Source organism: Sciurus vulgaris, assembly GCF_902686455.1.
Source record: "Sciurus vulgaris genome assembly, chromosome: 11".
In the NCBI taxonomy this organism is placed as follows: Eukaryota; Metazoa; Chordata; class Mammalia; order Rodentia; family Sciuridae; genus Sciurus; species Sciurus vulgaris.
In genome coordinates this window covers 104,001,718-104,026,906 of record NC_136472.1, presented here as the reverse complement: position 1 = coordinate 104,026,906, position 25,189 = coordinate 104,001,718, and the positions used below count along the sequence as shown (strand labels likewise).

General features: G+C 33.3%; 1 protein-coding gene across 9 annotated transcripts in view; it reads left to right on the top strand.

The window, feature by feature from the left end:
* Positions 1–25,189, top strand: part of LOC306638339 (protein MFI) — a 42,225-nt gene that overhangs the window by 8,943 nt on the left and 8,093 nt on the right. For 5 of the 9 annotated variants that reach the window (XM_079101648.1, XM_079101642.1, XM_079101641.1 and 2 more), the window contains exons 2-8: positions 309–351; positions 3,961–4,050; positions 9,803–9,895; positions 16,580–16,633; positions 16,759–16,959; positions 17,950–18,080; positions 21,170–21,340. In XM_079101648.1, coding sequence (XP_078957774.1) covers positions 3,970–4,050; positions 9,803–9,895; positions 16,580–16,633; positions 16,759–16,959; positions 17,950–18,080; positions 21,170–21,340 — 731 coding nt within the window. In that variant the 5' untranslated portion in view covers positions 309–351; positions 3,961–3,969. The remainder of the gene's footprint in view (positions 1–308; positions 352–3,960; positions 4,051–9,802; positions 9,896–16,579; positions 16,634–16,758; positions 16,960–17,949; positions 18,081–21,169; positions 21,341–25,189) is intronic. The other 4 variants (XM_079101644.1, XM_079101643.1, XM_079101645.1 and 1 more) reach the window with 3 other exon arrangements.

Here is a 25,189-nt window from a genome sequence, read left to right as displayed (position 1 = left end):
TTTTCAAATATATGAGAAAATGTCTGAATGAGTCACATCTATTCACAGATATGACCTTTGAAGAATGCACTCCTCAAAGAAGAGATGGGAGAGGACAATTTTTGCTTTTTACTTTAGTTCTGTTTTTTAATTTATATATTATTTACATCATAACTTTTGAAGTACACATCTATATAATTTTGGATTTTAAATAGTAATGGGATGTTACATAGGGAAGGATATTTACCAGTATCTTGAATGCTACTGTTAAGATTCTATGGTCCTTTGTGAATAAATAAACTGTATTCTGTATTCTTTCATTTTTCCAGTGAAAAAGAACACAGACAAGAAAACTGAAGTGTAATAACTAAGGTGAATTCCATGTGTTAAAACTCATTATAATTATCTTTCTATTTGTCTTATATTTTAAATTTGAAAATTTGGTATTTTTTATGATAAACCTAAGATGGCAAAGTTGTCCTCTGTTTGTCTCTTTTAATGATATAGTGATGATATTTTTAAAAATTACTAAAATTGATTTTTTTCCCCTGAAGTGTTGTATAATACACAAACTATATTTCTCTACCTCCTGGCTAGAAAATGTATTTCTCAGAAAATTATCCTTTGATCAAAATTAACAAATCTATTAACCCCCAAATATTATTCTTTACTTTCATTTGTTCTGGTTATTTGTAAATTAAAAGAATGAGTGTGCTTGCATTGCTTAATTACGTTAGTGGGGTTTTGTTCTTTTTTTTTTTTTTCTTTTTCATACCAGGGATTGAACCCCCAGGGGCACTTAACCACTGAGCAGCACCCCAGCCCTTTTATTGTTTAATTCTGAAACGGGGCCTCACTAAGTTGCTGAGGACCTTGCTAAGTCACTGAGCTGGCTTTGAATTTGTAGTCCTCCTATCTCAGCCTCCCAAGTTGCTGGGATTACTGGCATGTGCCACCACACCTGGCTCTAGTTATATTAGTTTTATAACCAGAATAATGCAAATGAATAGTTCTTATTTTGGAAAATAATTTGTATTGTAATAGTAGATATGATTTATTGAGTGGTTATGGTAGGCCAGAAATTGCACTAAATGCTTTACCTGTATTATCTGATTTAATCCTCACAATTCAATGAGGTAGTACTGTGAGTCTTATGTTTTACAAATAAGGAAACTGAAGTTTGAATAAGTTAAGTAACTGCACAAGATCACACAGTAAGTAAGAGGTAGAATTTGTTGATTTATCCCCTGGAGGGGTGTTGTATCCTGTAATCCCAGCACTCAGGAGGCTCAAGCAGGAGAAGCAGTTGAGCTTAGGAATTTGAGACCATTATGGGCAACAGAGAGCCTAACTCAAAGCAAAATAAACAAAACAAAACAAAACAAAACACTGGTCTATCTTACTTCAAAGGCCAAAGACTTAACCAATCTCCTCATGCCTCCTACTTATTAAGACTATTTGTAAGGAAAGAAAAAAAGACGAATTATTTCTCATGGAGAACCTTCTCCTTTCTCTTAAAAAAATGTCAAGTTTAAAAACTTGACAATATACACAGAAAAACATCTTTAGTTTTAAAATCTCAATTTTAAGCATCAAAACAGAATAATAGATTAAGAAAATATATAAACAGGCTTTTCTTTCTTATAAATGGTATATAAGAGTTTTTCTGTTTGATCTCTGCATCTTTAAATACAGTGCATTTATTATATATATATATATGTGTGTGTGTGTGTGTGTGTGTGTGTGTGTGTGTGTGTTTCAGGATTTTGGTGCTTGTAAATATATATTCATTTTATAAGCAACAGTTCAGAATTTTTAAAAATGTTAAGCGGAATTTAAGAGATTAAGTCATTAAATTAAGAGATTAATTAGCTATACCAGTTCACTTAGTTTTTAAGTTCTACATGAATTTCTGTAATAACAATGTATTGTTAGACTGTTGACTTTTTATATGCATGTTTTTCTATGAATAAATGCAGATCTTGTGTTCTGGAAAAAGATTAAGTAAAACCCATATATCTCCCTGTCTTCAGTGCACCCTTTTCTTTATATTTGAACATTGGAATATTGTGCCCTTTATAATGTAAATTCATAAAATTATAAAATTGAAAGAGCCTTTGGAATTAATTTATTGCAACCGAAGCCTAAACTGTTTGCCAAGGTTACATTAAACAGCAGCATGAACTAAATCTAAAACATATCTTCAGTCTTTAACTTCATAAGCTTCCCTTCTGTGGTTTAGTGTAAGAAAGGAAAATTACCAAAAGCAATGAGTTACTTGCAAATTTTATATATACATTTTATTTCCTCTCAACATAGTGAAGAATGAGTAAATTTTTAATTTTAGTCTACTTTTTTCACTGCTATGATTAAAGGAGCGACCAGGACAACTGTAGAGGAGAAAAAGTTTATTTGAGGGCTCACGGTTTCCAGAGGTCTTAGTCCATAGAAGGCCGGCTTCATTTCTCGAGGCTTGAGGTGAGGCAGAACATCATGGCAGAGTATGTGGCAGAGGGAAGTCGCTCATATGATATCAGGAAGCAGAGAGAACTCCAGATACAAATATATACCCCAAAGTCACACCATAATTCCCACTACCTCCAGCCATACCCTTTCACTTCAGTTACCATCCAGTTAATCCCTATGAGGGGATTAAATCACTGATTGGTTAAAGGCTCTTATAGCCCAATCATTTCTCCTCTGATCCTTCTTGCATTGTTTCTCACATGAGCTTTTGGCTATACCTCATATCCAAACCATAACATTTGTACATAATTTATATAACCTATACAAACAGAAAATTCTTGCTCTTCTCTCACTCATTTGATTACACTGGAACAATACTGGAATAGTTTTAATTTTCGTCCTAACCATTCAATTTTGAAGATGTTTTTTAGGGCAATAAATATTTAAGCAGTACAAGTAAGAACTTAGTTTACTGACATTTTTAAAAGGAGTCTGTTATGGTTTGGATCTGGAATGTTCCCCAAGGTCTCATGTGTTCAGAGGTGGGTCTTTGGAAAGTGATCAGATCATGAATGCTCTGACCTTGTCAGTGGATTCATCTATTGACGGCTGAATGGACTACAGGGAGGTGGCACCTAGCTGGAGAAAGTAGGCACTAGGGGTATGCTCTGGAAGGGTTGATCGCTCTGGCCCCTTCTTCCTCTCTGCTGACTGGCATGAGTCAAGGAGCTTTCCTCTTCCATGCCTTTCTACCTTGATGTTCTATCTTGCCTCAGGCCCAAAAAATGGAGCTGGCTGACCAAAAACTCAAACCTCTGAAGCCATTTGTTAAATAAATCTTTCCTCCTCAAAGTTGTTCTTGTCAGGTATTTTGGTCACAGCGATGAAAATCTGACTAGCACAGTCATATGCTATAATATCTTTGTGCCTTTTATTACTAATTCTTTATAATATGAATAAAAATTGTGAATTAGAAGTAGTGATTTTGTTTTGCTCCTTAATAGTAAACCTTCATTTTTAAAACATAATTAAAGGTATGATTTATTAAATAGTCAATATGGTTAAAAGCTACACTGAAAAAAGTCTACCATCATCTCTAATTCTAGGTTTAGAGGCTTATCCAACTTTGTGAATGTATCTGTTTCTCTGCGTGTTAAGAAAATGTTATTTCAAGCCAAACAAGAAAGACCATGGACTTTCAGGATAGACTTGAGTTCAGTTCAATACTGGCTTTGTTATATTGGACCTTAAACCTTGAAGTTCAGTCTTCTCATCTCTACTACAAGCACATTATAAAATCTGCTATTTAGTATCCTTGTTGGGATTACAAATAATAAATTGGAACATATTAGGCAATCAATAGTAGGTGATTACTTTTTATTATGCTTTGATACCAAATCTTATTTTCATTTTTTCATTTATACAACCCTGTTTAATTTCTGTTGCATTCTAGTGACAGTTTCATAGTGGAGTATATAAAAGAATTTTAAATAAACCCTTTGTTTCTTTTTTTAGGACTTTCAAATGCCTGAGAAAAAGGAAATAGAAAATATAAGGAAGGAAAGAGCTGCAAAAATCATTCAGAGGGCCTGGAAAAAATTTCTTGTGAGTTTATTTAGCAGCTTTATTGAGATTATAATTTATGTCATAAAATTAATCTGTGTAAAATGCAGAATTCAGTAGTTTTTAGTTTTTCAGGCTTGTGTTCCTCTCTTTTCTTTAAAAGCAGACGTTAAGTTTCAAATAATCACAATTATTTTGGTTAACTTCACAAACATTAAGTTCCTCAATGGGGCTAGGCACTTTGATAATGGCTACTATCAGTAAAAGTCTCACTAATAGGATCATTTGACCTTCACCTTTAAGTGTTTTTTGTTTTGTTTTGTTTTGTTTTGTTTTGACTAGGGAATCAGATTTGTGAGCAAGGTTAGATGACATATTTACTCTTGAGAAGCCCTGGAGTTTAATATATTGTATCTGGGTTAAGGTGTTATTTATTGTTCTCCTCTTTGGACCCAGTAGGCCTCATAGGTGTCATGAATATTACAAGTTGGCTTGCTTGATTGGATGAGAGCCAAGAGTAAAGTCACTTTGTTTTTTTTTCCTCTAATAGCAGCAGTACTTGATCTTTGCCTGGTGATTTTGTGTGAAGTTTTAATGGCTCTGTTCATAGCACATGAAACCACCTTTGTATCAGTTAATCAAATGTTATAAAATAGCTTCCATTATTTACCTCTTTTGCCTCTTATAAAAGCCATAAAACTTAAACTGGGGCATAACTATGTTGACTTCCAACATTAAAACATAATATTCTTTTAAAACCTTTCTTTGCATCTGTCAACACACTCATGATAGGATTAAGCTTTATCATTTGCAATTTTTCTCCCACACCCAGCTGGCCACATGTCTTTGAATAACTATATATTCCTGTCACTGCTAAGGCATTTCACAGTACATTCTTGCCCTTAAAGGAGCTACAGCAGAGAAGCCAAGTATATAAACAAATAAGTGTATGGATTGGTATTCTGAGTACATTTTTTTTTTTTTACCCTTCTATCCCTCCAGGATCACTTTGATATGATGTATGTAGAAGGTTAATTCATAAAAGAGAGAAAGAATTTCATGATCAGATTAGAAATATTATCTAATTTCTGAAAAACCAAAAATAGATGGTAGGGAGGAAGCTGGGTAGTTGCCTAGATACACTTTCAGGGGGTTCCTGTAAAGGAACTGGTTTGTCACTGAAATCAAATAAGGATATGAATTTAGTCAGTAACTTAAATATATGTAGATAGTTTTGGGTAATATATGAATATTTTCATGATAGCCATATTACATGGCTATTACATGATATCCTGTGAACATAGGATATCTTTTATTTCTGTCCTCTAAAATAGTTTTTGGTATTCAAGTCTTTTACGTCCTTGGTTAAACTTATTCCTAAGTATTTTTCCTAGCTATTATAAAGGATATTGTTTTCTTTGTTTTTGGGTAGTTTATTGTTAGTATTAGGCACTGCTATTTTTGTATGTTGTTTTTTTTCGTATCCTGCAACTTTAATAAATTCATTTATTCTAACACTTTTTTGGAGTCTTCAGAGTTTTCTACATATAAGATCATAGCAACTGCAAATAAAGACAATTTAACTTTGTATTTTTTCAGTATGAATTTTTAAAATTTCTCTTGTATATTTGCTAATAGTTTAAAAGCACTATATTGAATTCAAGTGGCAATAAGTACCTTTATCTTACTCCTGATCTTAGAGGAAAAGTTCTCACCTCTTCAATGTAGAAGGTTAAAATTGGGCTGGGATTGTAACTCAGTGGTAGAGCACTTGCCTAGCATTTGTGAGGCACTGGTTTGATTCTCAGCACCATATATAAATAAAATAAAGGTCCATCAACAACTAAATGTGTGTGTGTATACACACACACACACACACACACACATATATGTATATACAGACACATTTATATATGTGTGTATATATATACATATATATGTATATATATAATTTGTATAATATGTATGCATACATACATATATATGGAGGATGAAAATTATGGCCTTTGCTGATAAATGGATGGAAATGGAGAACATAATACTAAGTGACATTAATCAAAAAGTCAAAAGTTGAATGTTTTCTCTCATGTGGAATTAGGAGAAAAACAAGGAAAAGAAGGGATCAGAATATCATAAAGATATAGGGAGATCAGTAGAATAGAAGATGATCAAGAGAGAGGGAGGGAACAGAATTGAAATCAAAGTCCACGTATGTATGATTTTGTCAAAATGAACCCAACCACTATTGTAACTGTAATGCTCTTAAAAAAAAAAAAAAAAAAAAAAAAGACTCCTCTACTATTCCTACCAGTATAACCCATAATCATGGCCCATATTGTGGGTGTAATAAAATGATGGCTGTTTAACACCACTAAGTTGTGGGGATAGTTTGCTACACCTCAATAGATCATTAGAATAGTTACATGTTATTTTAGTGTGTTTTCCTACAGTTTATTTGTCCCGGACTAATTAGTATCTACCATAAATTAGCACTTTCCAATCAATATAAAAATCTTGACAAGTTATGCCCTCCTCTTTTGTGCTGTTGTTACATAATTCACTTATACTTTGGTTTAAAACATCAGGAAGACATTTTTCTTCTTGTTTTAAACAGTATTTTTTTATTATGCTAAAGTGTATATAACATGAAATTTACAATTTTAGCCATTTTAGGCATATAATTCAATGACATTAAGTATATTGACTGTGTGGTACTGTCAACATACTCATGATCTAGGATTAAGCTTTATCATTTGCAACTTTTCTCCCTCGACCAACTGGCCATATGTCTTTGAATAACTATATATTCCTGTCACTGCTAGGCATTCGCAATACATTCTTGCCCTTAAAGGAGTTATAGCAGAGAAGCCAGATAAACAAATAAGTGCGTGTGGATTGATCTGAGCACACATCTTATTTTTACCTTCTATTCCTTATGTTACTTACTACTACTTACACTTCTGGAGGTAAAAAGTCTAAACACTTTAACTGGGCTAAAGTCATTATGGCAGTAAGACTGTCTTCTTTCTGGAGGCTCTAAGGAAGAAACTCTTCTTGCCTTTCCAGCTTCTATTGGTTCTTACCTTTTAGCATATGGTCCTCTTCTGTCTTCAAATTCAGCAATGACTTGTCAAAATTTTTTTCATATCACTTTGATACTGTTCTACCTCTCACCTTCTCACCTTCTTCACTTATATAGACCCTTGTGATTACCTTGTGCCTATCAGTACAAGCTTCCCATGTTACACATATTACAGTCATCTTCAATCATTTTTTTTTTCTTTTTTTCTTTTTTGAGACAGGGTCTCCCTAATTGCCAAGCCTGGCCTTGAACTTGTGATCCTCCTGTCTCAACCTCCCTAGCCTCTGAGATTATAGGTGTGTGCCACCATGCCAGACCCATATGCAATCTTTTAATTTATATATATGTGTATATATATATATATATGTAGATACATGTGTGTATATATGTTATATTTATAACTTATAAATATATATGTTTATATATATTTGTTATAAATATAACATATATATATGTTATATTTGTCAATGGATCTTTTATTTATATGTGGTGCTAAGTATCAAACCCAGGGCCTCACACATGCAAGGCCAGTGCTCTACCACTGAGCCCCTCATATGCAATCTTAATTGCTCCTTTCTATATAACCTACTTTCAGATTCCGGGGATTAGGGTTGAGCATCTTTGGGGTAAGCATTATTCTGCCAGCCATACCATCATTAGCACACCCTACACTTGGTTTTAAGGGAATGGGCAAGAGCGAAAAGAAAGAAAAAAGAATTGGTTATTTATATATACATATATAAAGGAAATACTGTAAATATTAGTTTCTGAAAGCAGTAATGGGGTTGTAGCTGACTATTTAAATTGTTTGTTCTATTTAGTTATACATGACAGCAGAATGCATTTTGATTCATTGTACATAAATGGAGTACAACTTTTCATTTCTCTGGTTGTACATGATGTAGAATCACACCATTCTTGTAATCAAACATGTACCTAGGATAACAATATCTGTCTCATTCCACCATCTTTCCTTCCTCCCACCACCTCCCCTCCTCTCATTACCTTCTACACAATCCAACATTCCTCCATTCTTCTCTTACCTCCTCCATCAATCCATTATGTATCAGCATCCACTTATCAGAGAAAACATTTGGCCTTTGGGTTTTTGGGATTTGCTTATTTCACTTAGTATGATATTTTCCAACCCCATCCATTTATCTGAAAATGCCATAATTCTTTACGGCTGAGTAATATTCCATTGTGTATATATATACCACAGTTTCTTTATCCATTAATCTATTAATGGGCATCTAGGTTGGTTCCATAATCTAGCTATTGGGAATTGAGCTGCTATAAACATTGATGTGGCTATGTCACGTAGTATGCTGATTTTAAGTCCTTTGTGTATAAACCAAGGAGTGGGATAGCTGGGTCTATTTCAATTTTTCTGTGGAATCTCCATACTGCTTTTCAAAGTGGTTGCACCAGTCTGCAGTTTCATTAACAATGTATGAGTGTACCTTTTCCCTTCATCCTCACCAACACCTATTATTGCTTATATTCTTGATAATTTCCATTCTGACTAGAGTGAGATGAAATCTTAGAGCAGTTTTGATTTGCATTTCTATAATTTGTATCTAATATTTTTAACTTCATTCTTCTGCTCATCATGCCATATTTCCTTTTCTTTAGGAAGTGCCTCAGCCAGTTGTGATTCCTTATCTGGGAGTTGATGCAGATTTTCATTTCTAAAGGCAGTAGGCAGTTAGCAATTCTGCTTATATTTAGTTATGCATTAGTTGATAACTAATATTTACATATTTATAAGATACTTGTCAGGTTTTGAACCATAATTAAATTTTCTGGTTTACCCATTCTGGCATTTTACTTGGTGGAAGCTATGTTTCCTTTCAGAAAGTATACTAACTGGGGGACATGGGCTTCTCCACTGTCCATAAACAGTTCAATGGGGCTTCATACTGTTATGTTGGTACTATGTATTACTTCAATTTAACATAAGCAAATAGGGGAGGCAGACAGTTTACCAAGAATTGCTAAGGGGTTTTCAGGTGAACAACATATGAGGGGAGGATAACCAAGGAAATAGTTTTACAAGACAGAAGAATTGCATGGGGTTGACTGAGTGCACAAATGTGAAAAGCAGATAGCTTTGTAAACCAGTGGAACTTCTTTGGGAGTAAGGAGGATTCTGTACTGGTAATAACTTAATGCTTATGAGTTCTTTCTTGCGCCAGAAACTATTCTAGGTGCTTTGACAATATTAACACATTTATTCATCATCATCATTGCTTTGTGAAATGACCACTATCATTTCCATTGTACACATAAAGAAACTGAGCACAGTAAATGTTAAGCAACTTTTCCTGGGTCAAATAGCTAGTAAGTACTAATAATTGAACCCAGATAATATTATGACACATTCAGTTTTCTTAACCATTCAACTACATTTTGTTTTTCTCTTAGATTACTCTGAAGAGCACACAGAGGTGACTCAACCAAAGTTTTGGCTATTTTATTTCCAGCCTGTGGTGATGTGATTGTAAATTTAAGGGTAAAACTCTTTATGAGAATAATGCCAACATTACCTGGCTTATCAAAGCAAACCCTGAGTGGATAATATTTCCAAAATTCAACTAATATTTATAACAACTATACTTATGGTTTTTATTTTTGCCCTAATTAGGCAAACAGCAAATTAGAAATAGAAAATCCAAATTTGATCATAAAATCTTATGTTTGAACCTTTAGAATGTTGCTGTATTCCAACACTTTAAAAGTCTGATTAATTTAAGAAGACAAGGGGAACCACGTCAGATAGTGAAATATATTAATCCTAAAGAGGTAAGGACATTTATTGATATAGCACCTTATCTTTTTCCTTAAAAATGTGTGACTACTTTATCAATTCAGTATGTTCTTACTTGTTTTATTAAACCTTTTTATTGATGTATTATGCACATGTAGAAAGTTCATAAAGTATAAATATATAGCTAAATGTCACAAAGCAATCTAAAACCGTTTTTGTTTTCATCACATTATGAAAACATTTATTTTTAATTTTTAAAAATTTGTTCTAATTGGTTAAAAACATTCAATATTTGAATATGTTATGGAATTTAAGGAGTCTAGAGTATGTGATTTTATATTTAGCAGTTGATGTTTTAGAACTTTGAAAATTAATAAAATGTCTTTAACAAATGTTTATGAAGATTGATCCTATTGATGTTAAATAAATTTACTCATTTTTAACTGTAAAAACCAAGATATCAGACAAATGTAATTAATAGTCTTTATCAGATCAGAATTTACTTTTGGGTCAGATTAGGGAAGAACTAGTTAAGAAAGCAGAGTTGGTAGAGCATGAGAGCAGACAAAGCCAGCCACAGCAGCTTGAATTTAAAAGTGGCACTTTTTTTTCCTTTGCTCTCAGACCAGCTTTGAATAAATTGTATCTGCAATTTACATTTTTGATACAAGCCTAGGAGAGATAGAGATCTGGCAGAAGCTAAGAAAGCATAGTCTTCAGCATTGCAACACAGAGATCCCTTTCTATGAATCCTAGCTGTCCTATGTTTTGCATCCAGCTATAAACTTGAGCTCCTCACCTTTATCTGACATGCATCGTCAGGAGCATCCTTTGATCTAATCAGTGAAGTTCCCCTGTGATGGGTCCCTATTTGGGCACCAACTTCCACAGCTCCATCTCTCAGTGGTGGATATTAATTCAGGAAAACACTAGTGGGGAGCAATGGGGGATTGAGAACAGACAGACATCAAGAAAGCTGGGGCTAGGTGGGACGTTACCCTCTGATAGAGGAATAATGACTCAGCTAGTATAACTTGTTTATTATATAGGTTTCATCACAAGGTTATTGGTGGGAAAGTTTCAGCAAAGTAGGTAATCTGATAGGTTCAGACTGATACAGCTTTGTGCCTTTACATGGAGCCACCTCTGGCTGGGCATCACCAGAGAAACTGGGTCATGTTGACCTGCACCTTTGCACGGGAAGTTCCCAGCACAAAGCAGGCACAAGGCAGTCAGAGAGGCCATGGTTCAAGACACCACTCTCCACAATATATCTTTCTTCATTCCTTTGCTTTTAACCTATCTATGTCTTTATATTTAAAATGAGTTTCTTATAGATAGCATATACTTAGGTCTTGTTTTTTACCCCTACTTTAACAGTCTTTATCCCACAGTCTGTAGACCTTTAAATTTATGGATATAGTTTTGTGCTATATATTGCATTTGCTAGTTTCCTATCTGTGGCCCTTGTTTGTTTATCCTTCTTCCCTTTTTTTTTGTCTTCCATTTTTTTCCTGCCCTAATCTTAATTGAATATTTTGTGCTTCCATTTTGTCTCCTCTCTTAGCATACCAATTATACCTATATTTACATTTTTTTTACTGCCCTAGAGTTTGCAGTGAATATTCACAACTAATCTAAGTCCATTATTATTTTTTATTTGCAGTACTGGAGTTGAACCCAAGAATGCTATACCCCTGAAATACATCCCTAGCCTTTTTATTTTGAGATAGTATCTTACTGACTTGTCCAGGCTGGCCTTGAACTTGGTTCCTCCTGCCTCAGTCTCCTGACTGCTGGGATTACAAGTGTGCACCATCTTCCCTGGTGTAAATTCACTTTATTTACTTATTTAGGTGTTGGGGATTGATTCCAGGGGTGCTATACCACTGAGCTACATCCCTATTCCTTTTATTTATTTTTGAAATAGGGTCTCGCCAAGTTGCTGAGTGTCTGAGTTTCTGTGGCTGGCCTCAAACTTGCAATCCTCCTGCCTCAGCCTCCCAAATTTGTGGACTTATAGGAGTGAACCATTATACCTAGCCTTAAGTCTATCTTATATAGCAATATTCTACTACTACTAATAATAATCTCATAAATCTCAGAGATGAAATCATGCTAAGGGGAAGGGACCTGCTCTAAACACACAGCATCTCCCACCCCCAACATATCAGGCATTTTGTTCAACTATAGTGATTCCATAAGATTTTATCATCTAGTGACATCATAGCCATCTTTGTTTGTGTAAGTACATTTTACAATGTTTGCATAATGATGAAATCACCTAAGAACTTATTTCTCTATGCCTGTCATTAAGAATTTTGATAGGGGCTGGGGAGATAGCTCAATTGGTAGAGTGCTTGCCTCGCAAGCACAAGACCCTGGGTTCAATCCCCAGCACCGCAAAAAAAAAAAAAAAAAAAAAAAAAAAAAAAATTTTGATAGTATTTGCCATATTTTGAGTTTGCAGGATAAAGAAATAAGTTTTTAAAAATATTTTCAGATGTTGATCTTTATTTTATTCATTTATTTATACGAGGTGCTGATAATTGAACCCAGTGCTTAGGCAAGTGTTCTACCACTGAATCACAACCCCAGTCCCAAGTAAGTTTAAATATTCCAAAGAGTGTAACCAAATTTCCCACCATCTTTACTAACTGAGGAGATGGAGACCTGCCAGGGTCTCTTACAAAAAGCCCAGAGGACCACATCTCAGAAACAGGGAAAAATTAGAAAAGGACACATCAGATATAGGTTACTAAAACTTCAATTCAGTCAGCCAGCTCATTTTTGATTGATGAGATCAGCATTCCACTCCAACTAAAAGAGGAAGGGTTAATCCTTTCTAGTGAAGCCTCTAGTATCTAAGATACAACGAAAAACAACTAGACATATGAAGAGGTAGAAGAATGTGACCAATAATGAAGGAGAAAACAAGTAGAAATACACTAATTATCAAAATATGAGAATTAGTATATAGCATTTCAGAATATCTGTGATTATTACTATTATTTTTAGTACTGGGGAAGTGAACACAGGGACACTTTACCAGACCTTTATTTCTAACCCTTTTTAAGACAGGGTCTTACCAAGTTGCTTAGGGCCTCACTAAGTTGCTGAGGCTGGCCTCAAACCTGCAGTTCACTTGACTTAGCCTCCCAAGTCTCTGGAATTACAGGCACATGCCACCATGCCCAGCTAATTTTTTTTTAAAGAAGAAAAAATGGACAATATGGATGAAAATATGGAGAATTTCAGCAGCTAATTAAGACCTATAAAGAAGCAATTAAATAATCTAGAACTAAAATTATCATCTATGAGATTAGGAATGTATTAGATGGACTTACATCAGGATTACTGAACTGAAAGAAAATAGGTAACATCTAAACAGAAACTCAGGAAGAAATATAATGGAAAAAATAACAGATTAATAAGCATGTGGGAAACAGTCCCATTGTCTAATAAACACATACTTGGAATCTCAAAGACAGGAGAGACAGTGTAGTACAGAAGTAATAATGGGGGAGATAATAGATCAGTGTTTCCAAAATCCATTAAAGAAGTCAATCCTTGTCTCCAAGGAATAACTACAAACAAAAAAAACCCCCACAAATGTAGGTACATCATAGCCAAACTCCTAAAAAAAAAAAAATTACAGAAGCCTAATATAGTAGAGCAATCTTTTAATTTAAAAAAATTTTTGTAGTTGTAGATAGACAGCATGCCTTTATTTTATTTACTTATTTTTGAATGTGGTGCTAAGGATTGAATTCAGTGCCTCACACATGCTAGGCAAGCACTGTGCCACTTAGCCCCAGTCCCAGCCCCAAGCAATATCTTTTGTATACATTAAAGGAAAAACAAAAATAAAAACTTAAACTTATATGAAATGTAAATAGACTAAATATAAGTAGGTTAAAAATAAACCCTACATGTAAAAGTTGTTAGACTGACAAAAAACCCATTACACTATTTTTCAGGCATACTTTATAATGATACAAAAAAATAAAAAGTAAAAAGATGGAAAAAGATGTATGCTGAAAAATTTAATGGAAAGTTAATGCCATTGTGTTAATATTGGGCAAATTAAACTCTAAGTCAGAAAACCCTATATAAACATATTTTTCATAATGATAAAGTAGTTCAAAAAGTCCTAAAGATGTAAAGCAAAAATTAAGATAACTATCAAAAGAAATATAGTGATTTTCAGTCATATTCATATTTTACTTTCTTGGTAAATGATAGAAGCAAGTATGGAAAAAATTTAGTATAGATATAGCAGATTTTAATATGTTGACTTAATGGATACATATAGAACATTATAGCCATCATTGCAAAATGTCTGAAATTCTGCAAAGCTATTGTTGTCTTTAAGTTAAATGCACAGCAATTGTTTCCCTAAATAGGTCACATGCTAGGATTTAATGCAAGTCTCAGAAAATTTCAAAGAATAAAATCATTGAAAATGTTCTTTAGACAAGAGAATTAAATTGGAAATCAGTAAGAGAAGTAGAAAATTTTTGCAAATTAAGCAAATGAAATTAAATAATCCATGGGTTAAAAAATAAAATTAGAATATATTTTATGCTGAGTTATAATGAAAAAAGGATAACTTTTGTAGCTAAAATAGAGCTCAGAAATTTCAGATGGAAATATATAGCTCTAAACACATGTTAGAAGAGAGGTTGAAAATTCATTTACTAAGTTTACAGCTCAATAAGTCAGAAAAAGAAAACATAAGCAAATTAACCCCCCAAAAAGTAAAAGGAAGGCAATAGAAAAGATAAAAGTAGAGAGTAGAAGTAAAATAGAGGAATAAACAAAACCAGTTGGTTCTTTGAATAGGTTAATAAAATTGATAAACTACTAGCAAAACTGATATATCTGGTCAATAGCATACACAAAGGTACTCAACATGATTATTCATAAGGAAAAACAAAAATTAACTATATAAGATTAACTATATAAGATTATAATCTTATCAGAATGGTTAAAATTAGAATCAACTGTATCAAGTATTATACGAACATAGAGCAAGCAATTCTACATATTGTTGATGGGTAGTAAATTGGTACAAAGACTGGGAAACTGACAGTTGCTGGTGCAGCTAATTATACAAATACTCCAAGCTATCGGTTAACTATGTCCCCCAAAATTTCATGTGTTAGAAACCTAATCCCCAAATTTATATCTTGATAGTATTTGGAGGTGGGGCCTTTGGGAGGTAATTAGGATTATAGAAGAGATCTTGAAGGTAGTGCCCCCACAAGGAGATCAGAAAACAATAGAGATTAAGAGTCAGAGAGACCTAAATTTGCATGCTTTTTCTCTTATCACATGAGGACTCCTGCTTGTCATGATGTAGCAAGAAAGTTCTCCATAGATGCTGGCACTTTGATAGTGGATTTCACTGTCTCCTGAACTATAAGTGATAAATCTCTGTTCTTTGTTTCATATATTCAGTTTTAGCAACAGGAAATGGACTAAAATAAGATATTCCATGACACCTCATATTCTATTCCTGCATACATAACTAAAATAAACCAATGCAAAATCCACCAGAAGACATAAAAAATGTTTATAGCAGTTTTATTCATCATGGGCCAACAGTAGACACATATTAAATATCCAACAAAAATAGAACTAATAAATTAATTGAGGTATAAGTTTAAATATTAGTAATGAAAAAGAACTGACTGTAGCTGTATGCAACTACATGGTGAATCTTACAGATTCATCAGATTCAAGTTGAGCAAAAAGCCAGGCATGAAAGAGTATATTATTGTATATGTCCTTTGTAGAACGTTTAAAAGCTGATAAAATTAACCTATGATTAATTATGGTTTTTGGAGGATATTCACTGGAAGGGGTCACAAGACAATGAGATGTTCATGTTCAGTATTTTGATAGGGGCTGGAGGTGTCACAGAATATATACTTTATAAAAATACATGGAGCTGTATACTTAAAATTTGTCCAAATTTTAGTGAAAAAAATGTGTATGTATATATAGTGTTACCATTCAAATATGGAAAATTTGTTTTATAGAAGAATCTCACACTTCATACTTGAATTCACAAAATTTTTAGTCAGGAGAAAATTATTCTGTGAAACTCTTACTGCCTTTCAGGCTGTATGGACTGAACAATTCAGGATATCTGTTTTCTCATCTACCTAATATTATCAGGAGATAAAGCTGAACTGTCTTCTGATAAAGAATCAAGAATTTTTTTCTTTACTTTCCATTTTGTGCAAGGCACTACAATTTAGAAAACCTATTATATGTAATACTTACAAAACTTTTAACCTGGGTTTTTCATTTAACAAAACCTAATTGGAAAGGTCATCTAGTGTTGAACATAGGTTGACCAATCACTTTCTTTTCCTAAATTTATAATATATTTCATATGTAAATCATATATTTGATGACTTAATTTTTAATGAATAACAAATCACTTGGCTTTTGTTTATATATAGTATAGAAAGAAAATGGTTTGGTACCATTTTTTCCTAGTGGTCATATAAGCTATTATAGTTATTGGATTCGTAAGAAATTAAGTCTTTAGCTTCTAAAATACTTTTAAATTTAAAACTACTTAAGGTCTGTTCACTTGATTTGTTTTATAAGTAATCAATATTCAGCAATTATTTTAAATAATAGAACAAGAAGAAGCAAGATGATATAGTCAGAACATTGAAGAGTAATGTATTTTCTTATAGGCAGAGCTTCTAGATGCTGCTGCTGGCATTCAGATACGATTCAGATTAGGTGGAGTAAGTATGCTTGAATCTTTAATTATAAAGCACATTTGTATGAAATTTAAAATATGTAATTCTTAAAAATGACAATCGTTTCTGTAATTGCATTACAATAATCCTTTGAACTTTTCCATCTACAGATTAAATTTCCACCTGACATATACTATAAAATTTTTACTCACAGACATATTGAAGATTTATGTGCTAACAGCCCTAGAGATTACACAAAGCTACCAGCAAAACATATATCTCATAAGAAAAGTGATCATCCTGAAGAAGATGATCACAGTGGCTGGTATCGTCGTATAGAAAACAATGGCTGGAGGCCTGTTTCTGAGAGAGTAAGAAAAGAGAAATATTAGTAATTTTAAATTTTATACATTTAGATACTGTTGTCTCTGAATATTTTTAAAAGTAATAATTGCTAGTAGTTGATAAAATTTGCTTAACTATCCTAGGGTTAATAATTCTAATAATAGCAATTAATCTTTTTTTCTTAACATACTTCTAATAATCAGCTTTGAAACTAGACCATCTTTAGATATTCTCTGGTATTAAGATTATATATTTGGTATATAGATTACAGAATGTGGTATTTTTATATACTAAGTATGAAACATGAGATGTGAATTCATTCAACAAACTTTCTATCAATTGTGTCAAGTATTAGGCATATAGTGGTAAAGAGATATAATCCTTCCTTCAAATAGTTTGCCATTTTAATTAGGGAGACAGTTATGTAAATAGGATATTTCAGTTCAGTGCAACAAGTATATTCGATGGTTTAATAGGGGCAAAAACATAGTGTTATGGGTGGCAGAAAATTCTTATCTTTGTTGTCTAGTGTATGTGTGGTAGGGCATGGGAGATGAATTAGATGTAGGGAAATAAGCAACTAGTTAGGAGAAAGTTTCATTCAGAGGAATCCATAAAGTCTTAGGACAAATTAGGGGTATGTATTCCTGGGAGTGCCTAGTGGATTATTTATTGAGGATTAGAGTCATCAAAAGCTAACAGCACTGGTATATATAGTTCAGGTCTGTTCATGTGAGGATAGAGACACTCTTAGAATATGTCTACTTATTCATTCACCAAATACAAAGTACTTTAGTCCATAAGTACTCTGTCCATTTTTCTGTAGCATGTGCTTCTGAAGGTTCAATGTATTTCTCACCAGTGACTTACCTGGAAATACCTTGAAAAGGTCTATCCTTTCTTCTATTTATATCTTGGCATATTCCTGATGAACACAAAAAAGTTCTTGTCTATAGCAAGAGAAATCCACAGTCAGCATTTCAACACTTTATGTATCCATTTTCATTTCTCAATAGTTTTGGATACCAGATGAAAAAGAAATAATGGAAGGCAAAAAGGAAAGTGAATTCCACTTTTCTAAACTGAAGAGAAGACAAGATTTGGCAAAGAAAAGAAAAATTAGAAAAATAGAATGGATGAGGCATATGTAAGTAGATGAAGTACTTAAATTTACTAAAACATACTATGATATAGTAGGAAAGAAACAGATTTGGGAAACCTACACTACTTGATTTGGAGACTTTTAAAGGTATTATAATGGTGGCATTGCAGTATTGCCCTAAAGATAGACCTCAGTAGGACAGAATATAGATTTAAGAAATGGAGCCACACATATATTAATTTATTTTTCAATAAAGATGCTCGGAGAATTTAATTGGGAAAAGATAGCCTTTTCAACAATTGGATATTGAGATGGAGAAAAACAAACCTTGACACTACATCATGTCTAAAATTAACTAAAGAGATCACAGATCTGAAGATAAGAGCAGAAGCCATAACATTTACAAGTAATCAGAGGAGAAAACTTTTTTTTATTGTAAATAAATGGGGTACAACTGGTTTCTCTGTTTGTACATGAAGTAGAGGCATACCATTTGTGTAATCATGCATTTACCTAGGGTAATAGTTTTTTATTCATTTTTATTTTTTTCCCTACCCCCTATCCCTCCCACCCCTCTTTTCCCTCTATACAGTCCCTCCTTCCTCCATTCTTGCCTCCCTCCCACCCCCCATTATGTATCATCAACTGCTTATCAGTGAGATCATCTGTCCTTTGGTTTTTAGAGATTGGCTTATCCAAAGAAGAAAATTTTAATGACCTTAGTTCTGGCAAACATTTCTTAAACAGGATACAAAGGCATGAACTATAAAATAAAAAAAAAATGTTAAAATGCATTCTTCAAATTTAAAAGCTTTTGTTCTTTGAACAAGCTCTTATAAAAATAGAAATGTGAGGTAAAAATATGAGCAACATTTTGCAAAATATATTTCTGACAAAGGTCTTGAATCTAGAATATATTTTAAATTCTCCAAAGTAATGATAAGACAATCTAATTTTATGTGGGCAAAAGATTTAAACAAATATTCACGGATGAAGATATATTGATAGCAAATTAGCAACTCAATTAATGACTAACATCATTAGGCATGAGGGAAGTACAAACTAAAATGATATTGAGCTACCACCATATACCCATAGAAATGGCTAAAATAGTCTGCTATACTAGTATTTGGCAAGGCTATGGAGCAAGTGCAAACTGGTGCAGCTATTTGGAAAACAGTCTAGCAGTTAAAAAAAAAAAAAAAAGTTAATAGCCCAACTAGTCAACCCAGTCATTCCACTCCTAGGCATTTACCCAGGAGAAATCAAAACTATGTCCACAGAAAGACCAAATGTGGATGTTTATAGCAGGTTTATTTGTAATAGCCCACAAGTGGAAACAGCACAAGTGTTTATCAGTAGGTGAACAGATAAGCAAGTATGTTGCATCCACATGAGGGAATACCACTCAGCAATACATAAAACTATTATTGATACATACAACCAGATGTATCAATCTCAAAATAATGATACTAAATAAAATGATGCTAATAAAAAGGGTAAATACCGTATGGTTCCTTTTACCTAAAATTCTAGATGTTGAAAACAAATCTAGAATTAAAAAGCAGATCAGTAATTGGTTGGAAATGAGCAGGAAGGAAACAAAGATTACAAAAGGGCAAGGAAACTTGGGGAGGAGGTGATAGATTCAATTTTTATTGTAGGGATGCATATTCACAAGCTGTATGTATGTCAAAACTGCAAATTGAATAATTTAAATATGTGGTTTATAATACATCAATTATATGTCAATTAATTTGTTAAATTAAAAAAAATGTGCAGACAATCAGAAGATCTCCAAAGTGGCTCTGAAGTAGTTCTTCATCTCCTATAGTTGCAGTGTAAGTTAAGAGAAACCCAATTTCAAGGGTCACAGGATTATAGTGACTAAAGTACAAATAAATGCTCAATACTTCTAGAGTAAAACTTTTATTACAGTAGGCTAAGGTTAATTATTAAAGAAAGACTTAAAAATAAATTCAATATAACTTGTGTACTGTTTATAATGTCTATGTACAGTAATGTTATAGGGCTTCACATTCACTCACCGTATACTTAGAACAATTTCCAGTCCTGCAATCTCTATTCATGGTAAATGCCCCTATGCAGGTGTACCACTTTAAATCTTTTATATCATGTTTTTAACTGTATCTTTTCTATGTTTAGGTACATGAATACTTACCTTTTGTATTACAGTAGCCTGAGGTAGTGGGTACAATAACATGCAGTACAGGTTTGTAGTCTAGAAGCAATACACTATACTTTATAGCCTAGATATGTAGTAAGTTTGTGTAAGGGAACTCTATGATGTTCATATGATAAAATTGTCGCATTCCTTGCTGTTAAGCAATGCATGATTGTATTCCAATGTTCTTTGTAAGAACTAACTTCTTTTGTTTCATGAATATGTTGCTTCATGTGCTCAAATTTTTTCGACTGAGCTATCTCCCCAGCCCTCATGTGCTCAAATTAATGTCAGAAAGAGGCTTCTAGACTTAGAGTCAAGTTTGAATGCTGGTTTTCTATGTTTTCTACCTTCATGATTTTAAATAGTCCCTTAACTTATACTAGTCTCACTTTGTTCATTCAAAAAGTAAAATAAATAAAAATAACTGCCACAAATGACTGTCTTTTAAAAGAGAAATGAGGATATGAAAAGTACCTGGCATGAAGATACTGACGTTTGTCTTCTCTAGATACACTTCATCCTCTCCATTTCCTTTTTCCTTTTATACCTGCCATTAAATTCATGGCTTTGTAGAAGTTACTCAATTCCTCCAGGGTTTATTTTCTCACCTATAACATGAGTGGGCTAGTTATCTGGTCTCTAGCATCCTTTCCACTCTATTAATTCTATGCCTCGGTGATTAAACAACTTAGTTTTTCTTTGTATCATAAAAAAATGCAGTTTATCGGGTGATTAAGTGAGGTCTCTGGTTTAGTGTGGTCAATGAAATTTCTTTTTTCCCCCCACAAAAGAGTCCATCACATAGATGCATCTTGGTTATATAGAATGAAAATTTGATTAATGTATACCCAGTTTTAATTTATAAAGAGAAACAATATATCAATTATATTTGCTTGTAATGACCTGTTGCAAATGACTTACCTTTCTCTTCGATTCCTCTATTTAGGTACTACACAGGAAGCCTGGCAGCTAGGGCAACTCATCATGACACTCTAGGCTTAATACAAACAGCAACGAAAGGTCTGATTAAAAGTATTGAAGATGGTGGGATAGATTCTGTGATGGAATGGGAAGTAGATGAAGTACTGAACTGGACAAATACACTCAACTTTGATGAGTAAGTACTTACTGCTATTTTCTAACATTTCCTACTCCCATATTGAATCTTCAAAAAATTAGTATTATTTTCCGAAACAGAAGCAGGAAAAATGAGATTAGTAAAGGAATGATCCAAGAATGAAGAAAATTAGATGGTTTTTGTTTGTTTTGTTTTGATTTGCAGACTGCATTCTAATGCTTTAGTACAACTTTGCTTTGTTTGAACTTAGCAGTTTAGAAATAAGTCTAAGAACATAAAATTACAGAAATTATATCCTCAATCTATATTCCCTAATTTTTCTGTGTGAGATATTAATAAGGAATAATTTTTAGTAACATTAAAGTTATTTGAAAAAACTTTAGAATTTTGTGTGGTAAAATTTTTAAACTATTTAATATCACGATGGACATGCAAATCAAAAGTATCACTTTTTACCTAGCAGCATGACTATAACTAAAACTACAGATAATAACTAGTGTTGGTGAGAGTGTGAGGAAATTGGAATCCTTATAGGCTGACACTGGGAATGCACCCACTTTGGAAACAATCTGGAAGTTTCTCAAATGATTATACATAAAGTTACTATCATGATCTAGCAATTTCGTTCCAAGACACATACCCAAGAGAAATGAAAATACATGTCCTTACAAAAACCTGCACATGAATTTTCATAGAAACGTTATTTTATAATAAGCAAAAAGTGGAAACAACTCAAATGTCCATCAACTGATGGATACATGTGATATATCCATGCCATGTACTATTGTTTAACAATAAAATAAATGGACTACTATATACTACAACATTGATGAAACTTTTAAGTGAAATAAGTCAATCAAAAAGGACCATGTATTCCATGATTCCATTTATATGACATTTCTAGAATAAGCAAATTTTTAAAGAAAGTAGTGGTTACATAGGGCTAAGGAACTGGGGAATTGAGAGAAGGTGGCTAAGGATGTGAGGTTTCTTTCATGGGGTAAGGATAAAGTTCAAAAATTAATTGTGCAGATGGATACACTACTCTGTGAATATACTAAAAGCCACTAAATTGTACACTTCAAAAGGGTGAATTGTATGGCATATGAATTACATTTGTTAAACCTGTTAATGTTTAATATATATTCAACTGCAATAAATAATGTAAATATTACATGGATGAAGAAAATTATAATAAAGATAGTATCAATAAAGAAATGCAAGAAAATAGGAGAAGTCAGAGGGAGATAAGAAAATGGGGTAGGAAAAAATTTAAGGTATGGTGGTCATTGAGCATTGGAACATGAAAAAGATCAGAGGAAGCATAGAAGAGAACAATGACAAAAGGAAAGATAAAAGAATAAAGAAGGTAAACAATTACAAAGAAAAAAGGAAAGTAGGAAAGCAAAAGAAAAAAAGATTGATGAGAAAGAGTTATGTGCCATGTAACTACATTTTGGTCAATGACCACATCTAGGTTGGAGGTCCCATAAGATTATAATGGAGTTCAAAAATTCCTATCACCTTGGGATGTCATAGCATCATAGTGTGTAGTACATTACTCACACATTTGTGGTGATGCTGAGTTAAACGTGTGCTTCCACTAGTTTATTCATATTACATTCTCTATATGGAGTGGAATGAATATATCCCACTTTGAGTACAAGTAACTGAAAATTTCCATGTTTTAAAAATGCAGATCTCATGTTTCTAAATTACGTACATATTTCTATTAGTTCATTCTCTGAGCTGGTGTATAATCATAAATTGGTACCGACTTGGGATCTTAGAAAGCAAGGTTTTCCATTGAGTCTTGGACAGCAAAACTTTCAAATGGAACCTATAATGATTATTTGGGAGTACTTGAGTGGCACTACTGACCACAAGCACTGATTATCTCAGGAAAGATCAAAATTTGCAGTCCTTCCCTTAGCTCCTGTAGACATTAGGGAGCACTTTCTTCCCAGTATATTTATGATCTCTACAGTCTACTTTCTTGTAGGCTTTCTGTAGTCCTCTAAAGATTTGTAACTGGCTTGAGGAGACCTTGTTTGATGAGCATTTGGATATGACATTCTTCCCTTCAGAAGAATTGGTAGCCACGCCAGACACAGTGGTGCAAGCCTGTAATCCCAGACTCAGGAGGTTGAGGCAGGAGGATCGCAAGTTCAAAGTCAACTTCAGTAACCTAACGAGGCCCTAAGCAACCTGGTGAAACCCTGTCTCAAAATTAAAAATAAAGGATGACTGGGGATGTGGCTCAGTGGTTAAGTGCCCCTGGGTTCAATCCCTGGAATGAAGGGAAAGAATAAAAGAATTGATAACCACTATGGAAAATTTTCTGCAGTTAGATCATTAGAATGGCATATATACCTTGAATACATTTATTTATTGGTTAAAAAAAAAGTTTCTTCTCAAAGGCTTTTGTGCCAGCCTTTTGTTATGACAATGGATGTTCTCCTGGGATAAAACCCTGCATGTCTTCAGATACACATTGTAACTATCAACCGAGTACATTATCATTTTGAAGGATAGAGCCAACTTTTACTCTTGGATTCAAGAACACTTGTACTCAGTAAATTCTGGCATTCAGAGATATATTGCTATAAATATTTAGAATGTAAAACAATCACCCATCATTGAGTCACCCACAATTCCACACGATGACTTCCATGACTGTTACTGGCATTCATCCTAATGGATTTTCAGCTACATGTTCTCTATCAAGATGAATATTCCTCTTCCAGAATCTTATTTTTCAAACTTCAAGTGAATTTTGACATACCTATTGAGAAGCTGCTAGAAAATCTAAAATAATTTATTGATATTCTATTCTCTTGGTGAGAGCTCCATGCCTATGTAATTTATGGATATTGTCTATAGCTGAAGTTGATTTCTAAGACATGTAGTTATGTAACCTCTCTGGCTAGGGACTTTCCCTAGACTATTAAAATGTTAAATCTATACACCTGAAGGGATTAACTGCAGATTTCATATACACCTTTTTTCCTGTAATTATTATCTAAAATATTCCAAAAATTTCTTAGATCAGTTCTAAGATGTAAATGGCATAGTAATGCTACCGTCATACTGTTGATTCTGTTCATAAAACTTAGATTTCTTATTGGTTACTGCTGGTATGTTCTTTATAAGTTCTTTTTAGTGGAATGAAAACCTTTTGGATATAAGTCCAATGATGTCATGTGATTGACATCTAACTTTTCATATTTTCCCTGAGAAACCATTAAAAGCACATTCAGCCTATGTTTAGGGTTGAGATCCTGAAAGGGGTTTACAGTGCCTGTTATTTTCCAGTATCCTTTCATTTAAGTGGCCAAGCAGCATCCCATTTAAGGACATAGAATAGTTAGTAGAGCAACAAAAGAAGTAATAAGAAGAAGCCAGTTATGATATAATTCAATACTATTGGACAATATATACCTTCCTATAGCAAAAATCTTTAGGAGCATATAATTACCAAAAGTAAAAGTAATTAAAATGTTTAAATATTTGGAACATCACAGCATTTTGTTAGTTATGTGACACTTCTATTCTTCCTTTTTTCTCTGCCACCTCCCTTTCAGTACTTGCTTTGGCTAACTCCTTACTGATTTCTGGGTAAGAGTGGGTGCAGTTGAAAGAAAGGAGGCTTAGGAAAGGGGATGTAAAGTCTAAGATGAAATAAGTCTCAGGAACTCTCCCTTAGAACTTTCCCTCATCTTCACAGCTCATTGTATCTGTTCTTCCCTATTTCATCTCTTCTTTGGTTGCTATGGTCTCACTATTTCATCCTCTGTTTATGGAGCTGAAGAGTTAACTGCATTTGCCCAACATAAATATTACCTTTTCTATTTTATGGATACTATAAAGACAACACTACTGTTGCAA